Genomic DNA, 18,889 nt, shown 5'->3' with positions numbered 1-18,889 from the left:
TTCAGGAGCAGATGACTAGGCCTAATTTTTAAGGTGCGCGCGTGTGTGTGTGCGTGTGTGTGTGTGTGAGATACAGCTAGCCTTCTGGATTGTAATTGAACTCTCAGCTCTTTTTAAAAAAATGATTTTATTAGGGGCTCATATAACTCTTATCATAATCTATACATACATCAATTGTGTAAAGCACATTTGTACATTCATTGCCCTCATCATTCTCAAAACATTTGCTCTCCACCTAAGTCCCTGGCATCAGGTTCTCATTTTCCCTCTCCTCCCCGCTGCCCCCTCCCTCATGAACTCTTGATTATAAATTATTGTTTTGTCATATCTTTCCCTGTCCGACGTCTCCCTTCACCCACTTTTCTGTTGTCCGTTCCCCAGGGAGGAGGTCACATGTAGATCCTTGTATTCGGTTCCCCCTTTCCAACCCACCCTCTGTCTACCCTCCCAGTATCGCCACTCACACCACTGGTCCTGAAGGGATCATCCGCCTTGGATTCCCTGTGTTTCCAGTTCCTATCTGTACCAGCATACATCCTCTGGTCTCGCCAGACTTGCAAGGTAGAATTGGGATCATGATAGTGGGGTGGGGGAGGAAGCATTTAGGAACTAGAGGAAAGTTGTATTTTTCATCATTGCTGCATCACACCCTGACTGGCTTGTCTCCTCCCCGAGACCCTTCTGTAAGGGGATGTCCAGTAGTCTACAGATGGGCTTTAGGTCTCCACTCCGCACTCTGCCCTCATTCACATTTGTTCTGATGATGCCTGATACCTGATCCCTTTGACACCTCCTGATCGCACAGGCTGGTGTGCTTCTTCCATGTGGGCTTTGTTGCTTCTGAGCTAGATGGCCGTTTGTTTACCTTCAAGCCTTTAAGATCCCAGATGCTATATCTTTTGATAACCAGGCATCATCAGCTTTCTTCACCACATTTGCTTATTCACCCACTTTGTCTTCAATTGTGTTGGGAAGGTGAGCATCATAGAATGCCAGTTTAATAGAAGAAGTAGTCTTGCATTGAGGGAGTACTTGAGTGGAGGCCCAATGTCTTTCTGCTACCTTAATACTAAATCTATAAATATATGCACATAGAGCTATTTCACCATCCTAATATATAAATACCATATATTTGCATATGTACATGTCTTTATCTAGACCTCTATAAATGCCCTTTGCCTCCCAGCTCTTTCCTCTATTTCCTTTGCCTTTCCTCCTGTCCCACTATCACGCTCAGTCCCCACCAGGGTTTCAGCAATTCCTCTTGGTTACATTACCCTTGATCATGCTCTACCAGGCCTCCCACACCCTTCTCACCACCGATTTGGATCACTTGTTATTCCCTTGTCCCTGGGTTTGTTAACACCACTACCTTTCCCCCCACCTCGCCCTCTCCCATGTCCCCCCAGAAGTGTTGGTCCCATTGTTTTCTCCTCCAGATTGCTCACCCAGCCTATCTTATTTAGACAGACCTGCTCAGATAATAACATGCACAGAAACAAGACAGAGAAAAACCAAGCAACAATATACAAAACAACAAACCAATGGCAAAAACCAAAACAAAACACAAGAAAGAAAAGCTTGAAGAAAAAAAAAAAGAAAAACTTGTAGTTAGTTCAAGGATTGTTTGTTGGCCTTTAGGAGTGTTTTCCAGTCCAGTCTGCTGGGGGAACTCTCTACTCTTTATGCCACCCATGAAGTCCTACTTTATCTAGGCTTATCCATCCTAAGGGCCAAAATAGTCGGACACCCCAATGGTCAAGGGCACAGTGCAGGCCTGGTCAGCATTTTATCCCAGTGTCCTTGTGGTCACCATAAGTTGGAAACTGACTTAATGAGCAGCCGGGCAGTCAGGAGAAGCCAATTTCAACGTGTGTTATCCATGTTGGCATGTGCTGCTGCCGTTGTTAGGTGCCGTGAGTCACTTCTGCCCCACTCTACCCCTGTGCAATAGAGCAGGTCCACACCACCCTCACTGCCATCTCCAGACTTCAGTTCACTGCCGCTGCAGCCACTGTGTCAATCCATCCCGGTGAGAGTCTTCCTCCTTTTGGGTTCATCATTTTCTTTACCAAGCAGGACGCCCTTTCCCTAGGAGCTGGTCCCTCCTGAAAGTACATCCAACGTGCACGAGGCAAAATCTTACCATCCTCCTTCTAAGGAGTGTGTGTTAGTCTGGGTAAACTAGGGAAACAAATCCAAAGAAACCCTTATGTATAAGAGTGAGTTTTATATAAAGGGTAAGGATACATTAAGGAAGCATCCCAACCCAGTGCTGCCCAAGCCCATAAGTCCAACATTAGCCCATATGTCCAACACCAATCCACAAAGTCCTGCATCTCACAAAACACACACAATGATGCCAACTGCAGGAGAAAAACCAAATCAGTGAATGTGTAGGCATCTCAGCGCTGGCGGGGGTCTCCACATGGCTGCTCCAGCACCCAGGGCTGCATCAGGGTAGGTCCATGTGGCTTCTTCTCAGGGATGTCTTGCAGGAAGTGAGCCTTGGAAGCTGAAGTAGGGAACTGGTTAAGGCAGCTGCACCCCGGTCCGACCATCCGAAAGCAAGAGATGCGAGAACTAGAGAGGCGGAGCTCACCGAGCCATTTATCTTTCCATCCTTCAATTAACCCCACATGTGTTTATCGGCCAGGTTGGCACAATAAACCTTAACTATCAGAGTGTTTCTGGCTGTACTTTTTTTTAAAAGACGGGTTTGTTTGTTCTTCTGACAGTCCACGGTCTATTCAGCAGTCTTCATGAACACCATAAATCAAATGGATCCGTCCTTCTGAGTATCTACCTTATTCATTATCCAGCTTTCACATGTTGATGATGTGAAAATAGAGTGGTTTGGGTCTCAAGGTGACATCTGTGCTTTCTCACACTTCAAAGAGGTCTACTTCAGCATCTTTGTCCAAAACAGGATGCCATTTGGTACCTTGACCACTGTCTCCATGGATATTAATAGTGGATCCAAGAACAATGAAATCCTTGGCAATGTCAATAATCTCCATTTATCATGATGTCCAGTTGTGAGGACTTGTGTTTCATGTTGAGTTGCAATCCATACTGAAGGCTGCAGCCTTTGATCATCATCAGTCAATGCTTAAAATCCTCTTCATGTTCATCAAGTGAGGATGTGTCATCTGCATATCACAGATTGTTAGTGAATTTTCCTCCAATCCTGATGTCTCATTCTTCTTTAGATAGTTTCTCAAATGATTTGCTCAGCATACAGATGGAAAGGATACAACCTTGACACACACTTTTCCTAATTTTAAGTTATGCAGCATCCCCTCGTCCTGTTTGAACAACTGCTTCTTGGTCAGTGAATAGGTTATACTTGAACACAGTTAAGTTTTCTAGAATTCCCACTTTGCTTTCAAAGTTACCTGTAACTTGTTAGGTTCCATTGTTATTTTTCCAATGTCAATCAGACAGGTGACCATCTTTCTGATATGCTTTGCTTTTAGCTAAGGTCCCTGTGATTCAGCCATGCCACCTGCCCCTAATTCCACATCCTTTTCTGAATCAGCTTACATTTCTGATCACTCCCTCTTGAAATGATCTTCAGCACAATTTTACTTGCATTAATGGTATTATTAAATAATTTCTGCATTCTGTTGGGTGACCTTTCTTGGGAAGGGGCATAGATATGGATCTCTTGGGCTCAAGAATAGGAACACATCTGAGGATGGTGCAGGACTGGGAAGTGTTTCATTTGTTGTGCATTGGGTCACGATGGGTCAGAACTGATGGCACCTAACAATGACATACGAAGGGGTGCCCCGTGCCCTCCAAACCAGAAAAGGCTCTGGTGGGAGGAGCTTTTGTAGCTTGCATTTTCCCCTGCTAGGCGAGCATTGAGGAACTTACTCTGAGTTAGTGCACCCAGTGGCATCACCTTGGAAGGGTCTCTGGTCACAGTGAATTTTTTTGTAAAAGCAGTTTCACTGAAACCTTGTTTCGTTTTTGTGATGGCAGATTTAAGAGACTAGCATATGGCTGTGAAATTTTGTTTCCTGCTCTGTAAAAATGCTTCAGAAACTGTTGTGATGTTGAACACAGCTTACAAGGACAGCGCCATGGGAAAAACTCAAGTATACGAGTAGTTTTCTCAGTTCAAAAAAGGTGAAATGTCAGCTGTCGACAAACTTCATTCTGGACGTCCATCAACTTCCAAAATGGATGAAAATGTTGACTCATAATGCATTTGGAGTTTGTTCCACCAGGTCAGACTGTTAATCAAACTTTCTATTTACAGGTTCTAAAAAGATAGCATAACAGTGTGTGACCAAAAAGGTGATTTGTGGCAGACGGGGCACTGGTTTTGCCACCATGACAATGTACCTGCTCACACAGCCATTTCAGGGCACAGTTTTTGGCAAAAATTCAGCATGCCTCTCTTGCCCCATGCACCTGACTCACTAGCCTCACTCTATGCATCTTCTTTTTGTATCTGCGAATAAAGAGGAACATGGAAGGACAGTGATTTGAATACGCAGAAGAGGTGAAGAAAAAAATGAGGGAGGTGCTGCCAGGCATCCAGACAGATGCGTTTGAAAAATGTTTCCAAGAATGGAATTGCAGATTTGACAAATGTATTAAGTGTAATGGAGAGCACTTTGGAGGTGTTAGGTTGTTTTGTAAAAAATGAAATACATAAGTTTTTTTGGGGGGAAATTCCATTTTTTGGGGGGGTGTGGGTGTAGGGTACTCTCTCCTACCATGTTTCCCCGAAAGTAAGACATCCCCCGAAAATAAGATTTACTTACAGTTCTGCCTCTCGTTGAAATATTAAGCACCCCCTGAAAATAAGACCTCCCCAATAAGGCCCCCAAAGGTACCGTAACCTGGACTCTGGACCGTAGCGGCGGGCGCTGCCATGCAGCTCACTGCTGGCCACAGCGCAGTCGGAGCAGACAGGAAGTGCGAGGTCTCTTTTAATCAGAGAGCCCGCCCCGCCACCAGGACAAGCTGCCGCCTGCTGCTCGCTCTGCCCTGACGGGGTCTGGCTGACTCACAACTAGACGGGAAGTTGCATGGGGCAGGAGTCAGACACATTGTGTGGACACACAGGGGTGACTGAGGTAGGGGGGAAATGTCTGATAAAGTGGTGGGGGGATATCTGGTGAAGGTGTCCACTGGCACAAGGGTGGGGAAGGGGGATCACTTAAAATGACACTGGAGGCTCAGAAGAGGTTACAAAATGGTAATCCCCACCCTCTGATCTTCCTGTGTCATTTTAAGTGATCCCCTCCCCCCACTCTGATACCCCAGTGTCATTTTTCTTTACCCCTACATATGAGGGCAAAAAGAAAATGCTACTCCACAGAGGACAAGAAAGGAATCGTGGAAGACTCTTGGGACCAAAATCTCCCTGCTTTCTGCAAAGAGAAGATGTTGAGTATCTGATTGGTCTGAAAATGGGGAGCAGAGTATGGTCACCTCATTGAACAAGTGGACAAGGGAAATGCTAAAAAGCGCAAGTGTGGATCAGGTCGGCAACCAGTAGTTTCGGAGCTGGAAGACCTGATGTGTGCATGGGTTCCTGACAGGAGCGGAAAGGCTCAGGTTCAAGGCCTTGCCCTTGCAGTGGCACCACAGTTGGACAAAGCCCCCGAAGACTTCAAGCATCACACCACTGGCTGGATAACTAACTTCCTCCAGCGAAGTGAACTGTCTTTAAGAAGATCCACAACTACTACTGTACCGTATACAGGTAATAAATTTCCTTTATTTTTGTTGAACAATAAATGTGCACCGTATTCTTCTTCATGGAAAAATAAGACATCCCCTGAAAATAAGACCTAGTGCATCTTTGGGAGCAAAAATTAATATACGACACTGTCTTATATTGGGGGAAGCAGGGTAGATCTCTTCCAGTAATTAATTGCATTTCTTGGCATAGGTGAATGAGTGCTCCCAGCCTTGCAGCCATTTTATTGAATTATCTGTTGGTATTTTGTCAGTTTCTGGAACCTTGTTTCTCACCAAAGCCTTCAGCTTAATTTCAACTTCTTTGCCTGATACGTTTGGCTCCTGTAATATGCTACCTTTGGAAATGACTGAACATCAGCCAATTCTTTTTGGTACCCAGACCAACCAAACTCCCTGCCATTGAGTTGATGCCCTCTCACTACAACCCTACAGGCCAGGGCACGACTGCCCCTGTGAGTGTTTGAGACTGTAACTCTCTTTATGGGAGTAGAAAGCCTGCTCTTTCTCCCAAGGAGCAGCTGGTGGTTTCAAACCGTGAATTCAGCCCAGGTCACTGAAGCAGATGCGTCAAATCAACGTTCTTGGGAAATGTTTGGCTGACTGTATTTTTACGGTGCCTACAGGAGCTCAGGAAGTTGCTACATTATTGTCACCTTCGCCCTAAGCAAACCCCCTTATGCGCCGGGCAGTCAATGTCTTGCTCCCTCCCTTTCTCTGTAAATTCTGTTTGCGTTTCCGTGTGGGCGGCTCCTGGTGCCTTGCACACTGCACATTCTGAAAACGCAAGTTGTGCATTCAATTAGGATTTCCCTTGTGAAAGCCCTTACCCCTGCTCCCCCAGCTTAGCCGTGGGAGGGATTGTGTGTGGAAACATTGTGAGTGAGAGGGAGGATGGAGGAACACCTGCTATTTTATTTTGCAGAATTTTACATTCCAACCTGGTTTCCCTTTCTGTTAGCTGCTTGTACAAGAGTGCTCTTCCATGTTAGAAAAATTACATGCCATTGGAGCATTTCCAAAATAAGAAAATGTGTTTCTTCTTTAGCACGGAACCAAGACCCAACCAGAAGGGCAGGCGTTGCTGTCTTCATCTTTATTAAAACAGAATCCTGCTTCTCTTAATCAACACAGTCTAGGTGGTAGCCAGTTGACCCTGATTCATAGTGACCCTACGCATGAACAGTCTGGTTCTGCATCCGCACCATGACCGCGGAGCCCATTGTTGCGGCCACGGTGTCAGTCCATTCACATCAAGGGGCCTTCCTCTTTCTTCACTGACCATCCCCCTCCCCAAGCATAATCTACAGAGTTCATAAGAACGAGGGAGGCCAAGACATTGGGAGGAATTCCATTTATTGTGGATGCATTTTCACAATATATTTGTATTGCAGCGATCGATCAGTAATCAGTGAAAAAAATACGCTGTGTCTAGAAAAAACTTTTATGAATGGCAGATTCACAGAACATGCTAGTCAGTTTGCAGTTTTACCTCTTAAAGATAACCAAGAGAATCGTAATGGGACAAGGAAGCCAGGAGTTTGTTTGCCTAAAGATCAAAGCCCCACACAGCAAGATTCTACCCTAAAAGGCACTCTAGCCAAGTATTGGACTTAAAGTCAGGATTGCTATTTCCACTTCTCCACCTTCAGTGAGGACCAGGTGCAGCCCTGACTTCAAAGAGCCTCAGAGGGCTGTCACCTTGCCAGAAGCCATAGTTCAAACGGTGCTTTCTGTCACTCCAGTGATGAGACCCGAGGGCAAGGCCAGTGTTGCATATTCGGCTTATAGTTGATCTTACCACAGCCTTCCATCTACTCTGTCTGGGCTGGGAGAGGGCTACATGTGGAAGACCGGTGGCTTCTGTCCTCCGGCCCAGCCGTGCTACAAGCCGACGGACTCAAGTACCCGTTATCCAGAGATTCTGGAAGCTCGGAACCACTCCTCAGGCCAGCGCGGCCCTGGCTAGTTCTCTTAGGGGCTCACTGTGAGTTAGGAACTCATTCCCTGGTGGCTCTTCCCATGCGGTAGGGATGGAGACTAAGTCAGTGGAGATGCAGGTTGGTAGGGCCCCATCAGAGGGCTATGTCTACAGCTCGGAAGGTCTGGCGAGCCCCTAGGGAGCACTCCTCTCATACCCCATTAGAGAAGAGAGTCTGGCAGCCTCCACTGAGACTCTCTATCAGGATGGTTTGCATAAAAAAAGAAGACTCTAGGGGTGAAGAACCAAAACACACAGAAAGTTAACAGGTCGTTTTGAACCGGCCACACAGGATCCAAGTATGACAGATGACCAGAGAAGGTAGAGACGGTCAGTTTAAAGCAAATGTCTCAGAGGATACTCGAGGTGGAGAAGCTGGAGGGCTACTCAACACTGGACGCTGTTTACTTTTCCTTCCTGCTTCCGACCACACGCCACCATTGGCCTTTCGTTAGGACCCCCACCCCCCCAGGTGGAATTCCACCCTGGTCCAGCTTCTCCCCTTAAATTCTGCCCTTGAATTTGAGAGAAGGAAGAGGCCGGAGGAATCCCCTAAGACCAGGCCTATGGTGAATTTTATTGTTCAGGACAAGCCGACCTGGCGTTGAACTCAGAGGGCAGATTTAGTAAATCCATACTGACCTTCCACATGGCTCTAAATTATAAACAAAAATGCAGGAAACATCAACTTGGTTTGACACTACTCATTTCTCTTATTTTTCTCCAATACATTTTTTTTCCCTTAGAGGTCATAGAAAACATACCCAAACCTATTCTGCCATGTAGTAGTTATTGGCAAAGATGGAATATTAATATAATATTGTGATCTGAAAAAAATTTAAAGTTGTGAAAATGGCTAGTTATAAGGACATGCTACTAAATATAATCATCTAGAAAGCCTTCTACCATTAGTGTGTCTGCGTATGTCTATGCACATACATACATAATCAGGCCATCTAAAGTGTGGGTCAGGTGCCTATCACTAGCAAAGAAGTCCACAAAGCAACCAAACTAGGGAAATCAGTACCACTGTCCACGACCATCAGACCCCAGTGAGAAGCGAATCAGCCTGGAAAAGGCACACCTTAAGGCAGTCCGTATCGCAGAATCTCAAGTCTGCAAGAGTGACTTTCAGGAAGGGTTGGAATTACCTCCTAAGATATTTCCTTCCATGCTTTTTACCCTAAAGTGCAGAGACAATATGACTTCACAAAACCAAACAGCTACGGTTCAAGCACAAAACCAAACAGCTACGGTTGTTTTGTTTGGGTTTGCTTTTTTCTCTGTAGATACTGCATGCATTCCTCAGGCACATTTCCCCCCCTACTGGGATCTCCCCTCCGGTGACTTCTGATGTGGTTGGGGGTCACTGTTGGGATACAGCGCTCAGAGGATCAGTAGAAAAGTCTCGATTTCACAGCATGGGTTTCTTTAGAAACAGGCTTCCGTGCAAAGGCAGGACTTTTACCATGAACATCTCTAGACTGCGATTATTAAATATAGTGATCATATACATGGGCTTACGGGGTAATGGGACATACAGCAAGCGAGAAGGACCCCGATGGAGTAGACCAACATAAATATCAAACAGAGCAGATCAGCCTCCCTCAGCCGCGCTGCCCCAGCGTCGCGAGGCCTGTCTTGGGTTCTTTCTTGAAAGGCCTCAAACCTGCGGAGAGAAGAGGGCTCTGAGTCCAGGGGCCACAGTCTAGCCTCTGGGGGTTTCATATCATGAGGAGGAGGAGGCTGGGGGAGGGGTAGAGAAGGAGGAGGAGGGGAAAAAGTGGAGGAAGAGTAGAAGAAACCGTAGCTAAATGGCAGGGATCAGGAACCGACCTTTCCGAAGCAGGGCTATGTTGGTTATCTATTTCCAGTGTGCTCCTCTCCTGTAGAGGCTTTCTTCTGCTCCCCCCCCCCCCCCCCACCTTCCTTCCCTCCTTTAGACTCGCCTTCCTATCTTGACCTCCAGCACATTCAGAGGCAAGGAGGGCTCTCAAACTGCACTGCAAGGGCCAGGCATCTCCGGTGTGCCTTCCGGAACTGCCCGAGTTGATCCGATGCCGTCTCACGGTGACGCTGCCGGGCGGGGTTCCAGAGGGTGTTCCTTTTGGGGTTCCAGAGGGTGTGCGTCTTTACAAGAGCAGCAAGCCTTCATCTTGCTCCCTCAGAGTGAGCGGATTTGAACGACAGCCCTTGTGGTTAGCAGCCAAATGCGTGCCCCACTACGCCTCCAGAAGCCCCTGGTGTAGCTCAGCCGGAGCCAAGTCAAAGCACGATGGCGCCTGGATACCTTATCTTTGGTTCTTATCCATTTTTTGTTTACAATCTCTTTCCTCATAGCCCTACCCCCATGGCATATCCGTCTCTGGTCTGATTCTTACACCCTTCCCCACCTCAGTTACTCAATTTTTTTTTGCTGAGGGATGAATGAATATTAAAGTGTTGGGGAGTCCCTGGTGCAAACCGTGAATGCGTTGGCTGCTCACCCAGAGGTGGGAGGTTTGGGTCCACCTGGAGGTGCCTCAGAAGAAAGACCTGGAAATTTGCTTGCTAAAATATCAGCCCTTGGAGCTTTACTGTGCCACTCGGGCACTCCTGGGGTCCCATGAGTGCGAACCAACTCCCGGGGAACTGGGGTTTGCATCACAAGCACCTGCTTCAGGTCGAAAGGAACGGCAAGTGGTGATGTGTGCAATCTGGGAGCAAAGGTGCTGCCGAACCCACCACCCTATCAACTCAGGATTGCTCCTGGTCATTGCTAGCAGGCGTCATCAAGTCCATGTCCACTCATAGGGACCCTAGATGAGAGCAGAATGGCCTCACCGACTTTCCTAAGCTACTTTAAGGGGTTCCATCTCAGATATTTCTCCAGTATAGCCGCTGGGAGGCTTGCATCCCCGACTTTCTAGCTAGCAGCTGAATACTGTAACCCTGTACCACGAGGGCTCCTTGTCATTATCACTATCATAAAATAATTTTTGGGACTGTAGGAAGGAGCTCCGGTGGTGTACTGGGTTATGCGTTGGGCTGTTCAGTACAGGGTCAACAGTTCGAAAACACCAGCCTCTCTGCGGGAGAAAGGTGAGGCTTTCTATCCCTGTAAGGAGTTCTAGTCTGTGAAACCGACAGGGTGGTTCTACCCCATCCTAGAGCAGGGCTTCTCCACCTTTAGACAGGTCCTCATGTGATCCCCCCAACCATCAAATTATTGTCGTGGCTACTTCATCACTGTCATTTTGCTATTGTTATGAATCAGGTGAGCCCTGTGAAAGGGTTGTTCGACCCCCAAAGGGGTCACAACCCACAGGTTGAGAACCACTGCTCTATAGGGTCATGTGAGTTGGAATCGACTCACTGGTAGTGAGTTGGTTTTATTTTTAAACTATAGAAAGGTGTAGGCCAAGGAGTGGTACAGCCCCTGCCCTCCTCTATCTTGTGTCACCCGTTCCATTCCAAGGAGTCCCATTGATGTGTGATGTCTGGGTGTGGTGTTCTGCAGCCTTCTCGTTCCAGAGTGAGTCTTTGCTCTGGGTCCCAGAGCTGTGGCTACCTGGAGGGGCGGGCCCCCTTGTGCCCATGATGCCTGGACTATGGGTGGCTAATCCCCCTGCACAGAAAGGCAGTTATGTAGACAAGTGGCCTGCCACTTCTGAGAGGTCAACTACAAAAGATTCACGATTTGTTCAGACAAACCACATTCCTTACTCCCCTTCCGCCAGGAGAACATTGTGCTGACCAGGAGTTTGAAACTACAAAAGAAGGCAGCATCTATAATGGCTAAGAGTGCACGTCCAAATAGATGAAGAGTTGCCAGGGTCGGTGCAAGACTGGCATGGAGGCTCGCTGCTTGGTGGGCACGGAGTGTGTTTGGGGTGACGCAAGAGTGGGCAACAATGTGAATATAATGAATCCCTCTGCACCACACACTTGAAGAAAGATGCCCTAGCAGCATGGGTGAGCAGCATGGGATTGGTAATGGCAATGGCCATTCGGATTCAGACAATCCCGTCTACTGTGCTGGCGACTTGCAGAGGAGCAACGTCACATTGATAGGCAAAAAGAACATCTCAAGAGAGATCCTGAAGTACCACGCTGTCAGAGATAGGATGCTAACTAAAGGCCTATAAGGCAGACTAGTTAACATTCTTCAAATTTACACCCCAACCAACCACTAATGACAGCGATGAAGAAACTGAAGATTTTAGAAAATCCATTTCTGCAGTCTGGAATGATCAAACATGCAATATAAATTGATAATGAATGGTGATAGGAATGTAGATGTTATCGCCAAAACAGAAGGATGTGCAGTGGGAGAAGGGGGCCTTGGTGACTGTAACCATACCAGAGAGTGCGTGACAGAATTTTGCAAGACCAATAACTTATTCACTGCCAACACCTCTTTTCAACAACATCAATGGAGTCTACCTCTGGGGACTGAACCAGATGGAATTCACAGGGCTCAAACACAGAGCAGCTGTGGGAAAAGGCCATGGAGAATGAGGAGAGAAGCCAGCTGGGGCGCAGATCATCAGTTACTTTTATGTAAGTTTAAATGGAAGCTTTGAGAAAAGTGATACTAGTCTACGAGAGACAAAGTACAACCCCGAGCATATCCCACCTGAACTCAGAGATCATCTGTAGAATGTTGGACACTAAGGATTGAAGACCAGATGAGTTGTGGGTAGACATCAATCACATACACGGAGAGAGCAAACATCATTCAAAAGGAAAGAAAGAAGGGACCAGCCAGCTGTCAGAGAAACTATGGAACTTGCTCTGAAGTGTAAGCTAACTAGAAAGGAATCATTGCTGAAGAGCTGAACAAAATTCAGAGGCTGGCTTGAGATGACCAAGGCTTAGGATGAAATGTGCCAAGACCTGGCATTGGGAATCAAAGTGAAGCCAATGCTCAGCATTTCTCAAGCTGAAAGAACCAGAGAAAACAAAACACCCAAAGTAAACTCACTCCCATGGAGTTGATTCTGACTCATAGTGACCCTATGGGATCGCACACCCCAGGAAACACAAAGAGAAAGATGGGATGGAAGGAAGACACACGTGGTCCCTGTGCCAGAATGAAGTGTTCACATTCAACCATTTCAGGATGTAGCAAATTATCAAGGCCTATTCCTGACTCTATGCTCGCCCCCCTTCCTTGGAAAACTTAGCGAATTCTTTGCATGCCTTCAGATAACTCTACAATCCCTTTGTCTGAAAAGTCATCACAAGATGCAGGTGACGTGACAAGGAGTGTATATCAACCTGCCCCAAGGAAAGTGCTGCCCTTGGGCTGTCTTGACTCCATGGTCCCCTAACGCTGTCTCTTCTTTTTCTTTCTTAGTCTATCCTTCTCAATTGCACATTGTGCCCCTCTTGGGCCCTGTTCGTTGTGAGAGAACAGGGTCTTGTTTGATCTCACACCTCCAGAAGTTCAAGCTGGACGCAGGAGAGGATGTGGAATGAGGGACATCATTGATGACGTCACATGGCTCTTGGCTGGATGCAGAGAATGCCAGAAAGGTGTTTACTGATGTTTTATTGGCTACGCAAAAGCACTCAGCGGTGTGGATTATATCAAATCATGGATAACATTGAGGGAAATGGGAATTCCAGAGCACTTGATTATGCTCATGTGGAACCTGTACATCGAACAAGAGGCAAGTAGAGACTCTGTTTTTTAAAATCAGGAAAGGTGCAGTGTCAAGGTTGTTTCCTTTCACCATAGTGATTTAATCTGGATACTGAGCAAATCATTTAAGAACCTAGACTATATGAAGAAGAACGAGCCATCAGAATTGGAGGAAGATTCATGAACAGCCTGTGACAGGCTGATGATACAACCTCACTGGCTGAAAGCTCAGGGGACCTGAAGCTCTGCTGATGAAGCTCAAAGACTACAGCCACCAGTGTGAGCTACAATTCAGTGCAAAGAAACCAAAAACTGGACCAATGGACAACATCACAATAAATGACAAAAAGATTAAAGTTACTAAGGACCTCAATCATTTTCTTGGGATATACAATCAATGTTCACAGAAGCTACACAAAACCCAAACTCACTGCCACGGGGTCATTGCTGACTCAGTAGTCAAAAAATCACATACTGAACTGTACTGGACAAAACCATGCAAAAGAACCCTTAAAAGTGTTAAAAACTGGGGGGAGTGGTGAGGGAGGGGGAAACAAAGAAGCTGATACCAAGGGCTCAAGTGGAAAGCAAATGTTTTGAGAATGATGACGGCAACAAATGTACAAATATGCTCGACACAATGGATGGATGTATGGAATTTGATAAGAGTTGTATAAGCTCCCAATGAAATGTTTTTTAAAAAAGTGTTAACAATTAAGGCTGTCACATTGAGGACAATGTACCTGACTCAAGCCATGGTGGATACAATTGTCCTATGTAGACACCTTGTCCCATATGGACACAGATGTCCCCATGTAGACATGGCTGTCCCACTCGCTCACCATGACGGTGTTCCTAGGTTGTTCCACAGGGAATCAGTCCACGGGCTGGAGGTGACCTATGCTGTCTGGCTAAGAGATCCACAATGGACCCTGCCTTTACTCTACTTTCAACGGATCTTCTGGGACCTGCGGTTACACAGGCAGGGACTGGGCATCAGCCTAATGTTCATTGGGTCCCAGGAACGTGCCCAGCGAGAGCCACCAGGAAGATAAACTTATGAAACCGTAGCAACTTACCTTAGTGGGAGAGGCGACCTTCTCCACAGACTGCTTCTCCCAGAGGTTCCTCTTGCCTGATACATCTCCTGGTCTCAAATCCTGTGCAAGGGGAGGGAGAAAAAGAGGTGAGCATTTAGACTTTCTGGCCAGCTCTCAAGAAGTCACCAAGTCAATATTTATTTATTTGAGCTAATGTATTAATACCCTTCTCTTTGTGATATTAAATGGATGAATGAAATTGAAAGACTCATCAGCCTTAATTTAAATATATATAAGTATATATATTAGATGTATACACACATCTACCTAGGCCAAGGGTGGGGCCCATCGGCCAGAGGGCCATCTGAGGGCCGTATTATCAACATCAGCTAACATCACACGCCTCACCAAAGAGCCGCCGGTCCAGCCAACACATTAGGGGGGAGGTGACGAAATGTTTGAGTAAGTCCAGCAGACTAATTTGTAAGTCCATAGCTCGTATGGCTTTCGAGTCACGTTGGAAATACCCAAATGGCCCTTGGCAGGAAAAAAGGTACCCGACCCCGCTCTAGATATTGACTTGCCTTACAGTCTGAGAGCAGGCCAGGAAACTGTACATTTGCGTCCCCGTCTTTCACCGGAAACGTGCTGCTTGAAGGACCAGTAACCTTGGCGTAGAAGCACCTTTCAAAGGATCTCGCCTGGCTTGAACTTCCCATACTCTTGGATGCAGACCATTTATCACCCTTCTCAGTTCCACGTACTGCAGCACACCAGCCTGGCTTTGCGCACCGCCACTGCCTGTCTTTCAGGGCTTCCTTTGGCTATAGGTGCCCATGTTGCCCGAGAGGCAGGCTGGGAGTTCAGAGTTCACATGCCTGGGAGCCTTCTCCAAGCGCTCAATGATGAGAAAGAGCTGGGCAAAAATAGTTCTCAGGATCCCTCAGCTAGGACTGCTCTGAGGTGTGGGTTCTAAGGTGGCCTCCCGAGCTTGCGCGCGCGCGTGTGTGTGTGTGAAGGTCTTAGAGTCCACGTGTCAGTTAGCCTCCTTTATCGACTGCCTTCTCCTTCCTCCCACTTCGTTCACTCACCTGGGCGCTGCTTCGCCAGGTGCTGGATCGGGGCAGGTACTCAATAAGCCAGGCCAGCAGGGGCTGACTTGTGCGGACTGACTTATCTGTAGTGTAGGGACCAATTCTGCGTGTTGCCAACACGTCAGAGATGCTGCTCCTGGGTCCGGCTGGCATCCATAACCTCTCCCAACCCCGCAGTACCTGCCTGCAGACTCAACTCTTCTTTTCCAGTTTACAATCCCAGACCGGGCCGGAGCACCCAGGGAACAAGGCAAGCCTGTGCTTACTTGCTAATCTGCCGAGAAGAGTTTCCCATCAGATGGGGTGAAACACGTGCGCTGTTCATGGCACATTGGTAACTAAGCACGCATACGCTCCTGCTTACCTTGCTTAGTGGGCACTCTGCCCGCCCGGTCCAAGGAAACTATGTATATACCCAAATCAATTTCTCACCACCTGCCTGTGGACAACCCAAAGGAAGAGCCTTTCCTAATTGACTACTCTCCAGGTGGACATAGTTTTGTGGCTCCCAGGGCGGGGACGCCGGGGCAGCTGGGGGTGGTCTAGGAGTGTGTCAGTAGTATTAGCCCCTCTGAAGTGAAGAATGCACCAGAAAAGATACCCAGATGAGCACCGGGAGTGGCTGCCATGGTGGAGGACATGCGGGGACCTGGAGCTTGGGAAGAAAACGCTGCAACAGGCTCGCCTGCAGTTACCTCGGCGTTCCGTCTCTGCTCCCCATCTCGTAGTGACTGCAACTCGGACAGAGATCCTCGAGGACGTACCTCCTGTCTCCCTGAGTTCCTGAATTGCCCTTGTGGCCCGGGGGTTCCTAATATTGTCTTGGGGAGCTACGCTTAGCCACGAGTCAGATGGGCTGCTGAGGAGCCCACGACACTTGCCAATGTGGCTGGACACTGCCACTTGGCCTGGCAGGCCGTTTTTAAAATCCAGGCACTGTGATTAGGAGCACGTTGACGTGGGCTCTGAAAAGAGTCTATGATCACCTATTGATCTGATTCCCAGAGAGACTACTTGTCTCTCCACCATGACTCTGCTACTTGCTCTTGACCTTCAGTCCTGCTTACGTGGGCACTCACATAAAGAGTTCCAAGAGTCCATATTAAAAAAAAGGTTAACATCCCAATGGTTAAGTTGGCATTTTCAACGAGAGAGGAAATAGAAGTGAAATTACCTGACCAGACTACATTATACAGAAAGACCAGTCCGGGAAGAGGAGGAGAAATGAAGGCAGGAGAGGCAGGTTTCTCATCACCCGCAGACCAAAGAGTGAAGCAGAGAATGTCAGCTGAGAAGGACAGGGCGGGCGGTTTGGGTTTCAAACAAAAAGAAAGACACATTAGCTTTGGCAAGGCTGTACAACACGTGGCGCTACAGACACGAAGACCACACGTGGAGGCGACACCACACGCGCTCGCAGCTGACACCCGGGCGGCCTGGGTTCTCATAAGGCACCGGGCAGCCATCGATGTTTAATTTTATGCACGACACGGGTTCGTGGTCAGGCCCCACCCATACTATGGTGTCGACACATTGTTCGGGGAACAGTTAGTTCTTAGCCTGTAGGAGACGCCTTCCATGCGTGGTAGAGGTTGACTCTTCTCTCCAGGGAGTTTTAGAACTCCACGCGTTCCCCTTGCAGATTCACACCCCACTCCTTCCCCCTTGAGACTTACGGGGCGAAGACCATTTGGGGAGTTGGCCTGAATGCCCTGGTGGCGTTAGCTGGGCTGCTAACCACAAGGTCAGCAGTTCAAAACCACCAGCTGCTCCGCGGAAGAACAACAAGGCTTTGGAAAGGAGCTACAGCCTCGGACACCCAGGGGCTGCTCTTATCCTCTCCCGTCCTCTAGGGGGCGCCACGAGTGGAAATCGACCCCATGGAAGTGAGTTGGGAGTTTGGGCCCTTAGATCTCACATCTGCACACACAAACCCAGGCTTTGTCTTCCACTCATGCTCCCCAAGGCGGTACATTGGGAGCTCGGACCCAGACTCAGGTTTCTCTGGGTGGTGCCCATGTTTTATGTGCTCAGGCTGTTGACCGAAATGTTGGAGGTCTGTTCCCACCCCGAGGTGCCTTGGAAGAAAAGCCTGGTGATCCCCTTCCCAAAAGACACCCATGGGAGAGCCCGGGAAACACAGTTCTACTCTGACACATGTGGGGTCGCCATGAGGCAGAGCCGACTTGGTGGGGACTGGTCTTCCTCTATCGCCTGGGAGAGAGGGGAGATGGCTTTCATCACTCTGTCTGATTTCTTCCTTTTCCACTCCATGGCAGTGAGTTCAGTTGTGGGTCGACATCAGTTGACACTGCCGGTGAGGCCTGATGCAGACTGAACTTGGACAGAGTGGCTCCACAGGAGAGGGATGCACCCGAAATGGAGCGCAGAGATTTCTTTTTTGATAAACATACACTTTAAGTAAAATGAAACCGAGGCACATTTTAAATTCAAGTGACACGAACGTGCAAGGATGCTTTAGGTTTCAATAAAACGAACGTTTGAATGAAGTCGAAGTGCATTACAATAGAATGAGCGGTAGCGACTTGGAGGATGTCATTGGGAGCCAGTGGAGGCAGTCACATGCCCCGTGATGGCACAGAGGCCCAGGAGGTAGAGCTTGGGTCCTTACTCTGGGATGGAGTAGCCAGGACAGCCAAGTCTCATCTCCCCTGGAAGTGGCAGAGCCTTAAGAGCCAGCTTGACAGAGAACTTCTGAGACTTTTGGTTGGAATGAGAAATGCAAACAAGGTAACATACACAGTCAACCAACAGGCACAACGCCCATGTCGATGCGAAGGCAGCCACACATAATAAGAACAATTTAGATCATGAAGACACCATTCGCCATCAGTATTTCTACACTCTCCATGTACTTTGTTTTCCTTTTTAATTTTTTTTTTAAAAAGGTTCTCCCTTGGAGGCATTGACAAAATTCCAGCAACTCTCTCACCGGCTGCTCGACAACTCTAGTTTGTGTCATGTGACAGAAATAAGACAAATTTGAACTCCAGGGCTCAAGACAGGGACACCTCCTCTTGGGAATGCGTGGTTGGGGACCAGCCTATTTTCCTCAGGTGCTAGAAGCACAGTGATCCCAGAGGCTCAGAAAACCCAGGAGCTACTTACAGAAGGTTTGGGAGCCGGTGACTTGCTCCCTTCTGGGGTTTTGGTCAACCATTCGCTGATGCGGCTGGACACGCCCACCTTCAAGCCAGCTGTTTCCTGCAAAGAGCCAAACCACCCAGAACAGAAAAGCGCAAAGTAAATAAGACCCACCTGGGCGGGGATCTTCAACGCAGCTGCAAAATCCCATTCAGTGTGACTTCCTACAGCTGGCAGCCAACACGGCCCTAGTTGGGACCCACAGTCTCTAAGATCTGTAGTTAAATAACCTTCGCCTTGATCTTTAAAGGCGCCC

The 18,889-nt window shown here is 47.8% G+C and overlaps 1 protein-coding gene across 3 annotated transcripts in view; it reads right to left on the bottom strand.

Moving 5' to 3' along the window:
* Positions 1–7,063: 7,063 nt before the first annotated feature.
* The window catches only part of CALD1 (caldesmon 1), a 216,859-nt gene continuing 205,033 nt past the window's right edge, over positions 7,064–18,889 (bottom strand). For all 3 annotated transcript variants that reach the window (XM_075558691.1, XM_075558690.1, XM_075558692.1), the window contains 3 exons: positions 18,598–18,693; positions 14,414–14,494; positions 7,064–9,374 (listed from right to left, as the gene is read on the bottom strand). In XM_075558691.1, the coding sequence (XP_075414806.1) occupies positions 9,369–9,374; positions 14,414–14,494; positions 18,598–18,693 (183 nt within the window). In that variant the 3' untranslated portion in view covers positions 7,064–9,368. The remainder of the gene's footprint in view (positions 9,375–14,413; positions 14,495–18,597; positions 18,694–18,889) is intronic.

This window comes from Tenrec ecaudatus, chromosome 9 (genome assembly GCF_050624435.1).
Source record: "Tenrec ecaudatus isolate mTenEca1 chromosome 9, mTenEca1.hap1, whole genome shotgun sequence".
NCBI lineage: Eukaryota > Metazoa > Chordata > Mammalia > Afrosoricida > Tenrecidae > Tenrec > Tenrec ecaudatus.
This window is presented reverse-complemented; position numbering and strand designations above follow the sequence as displayed.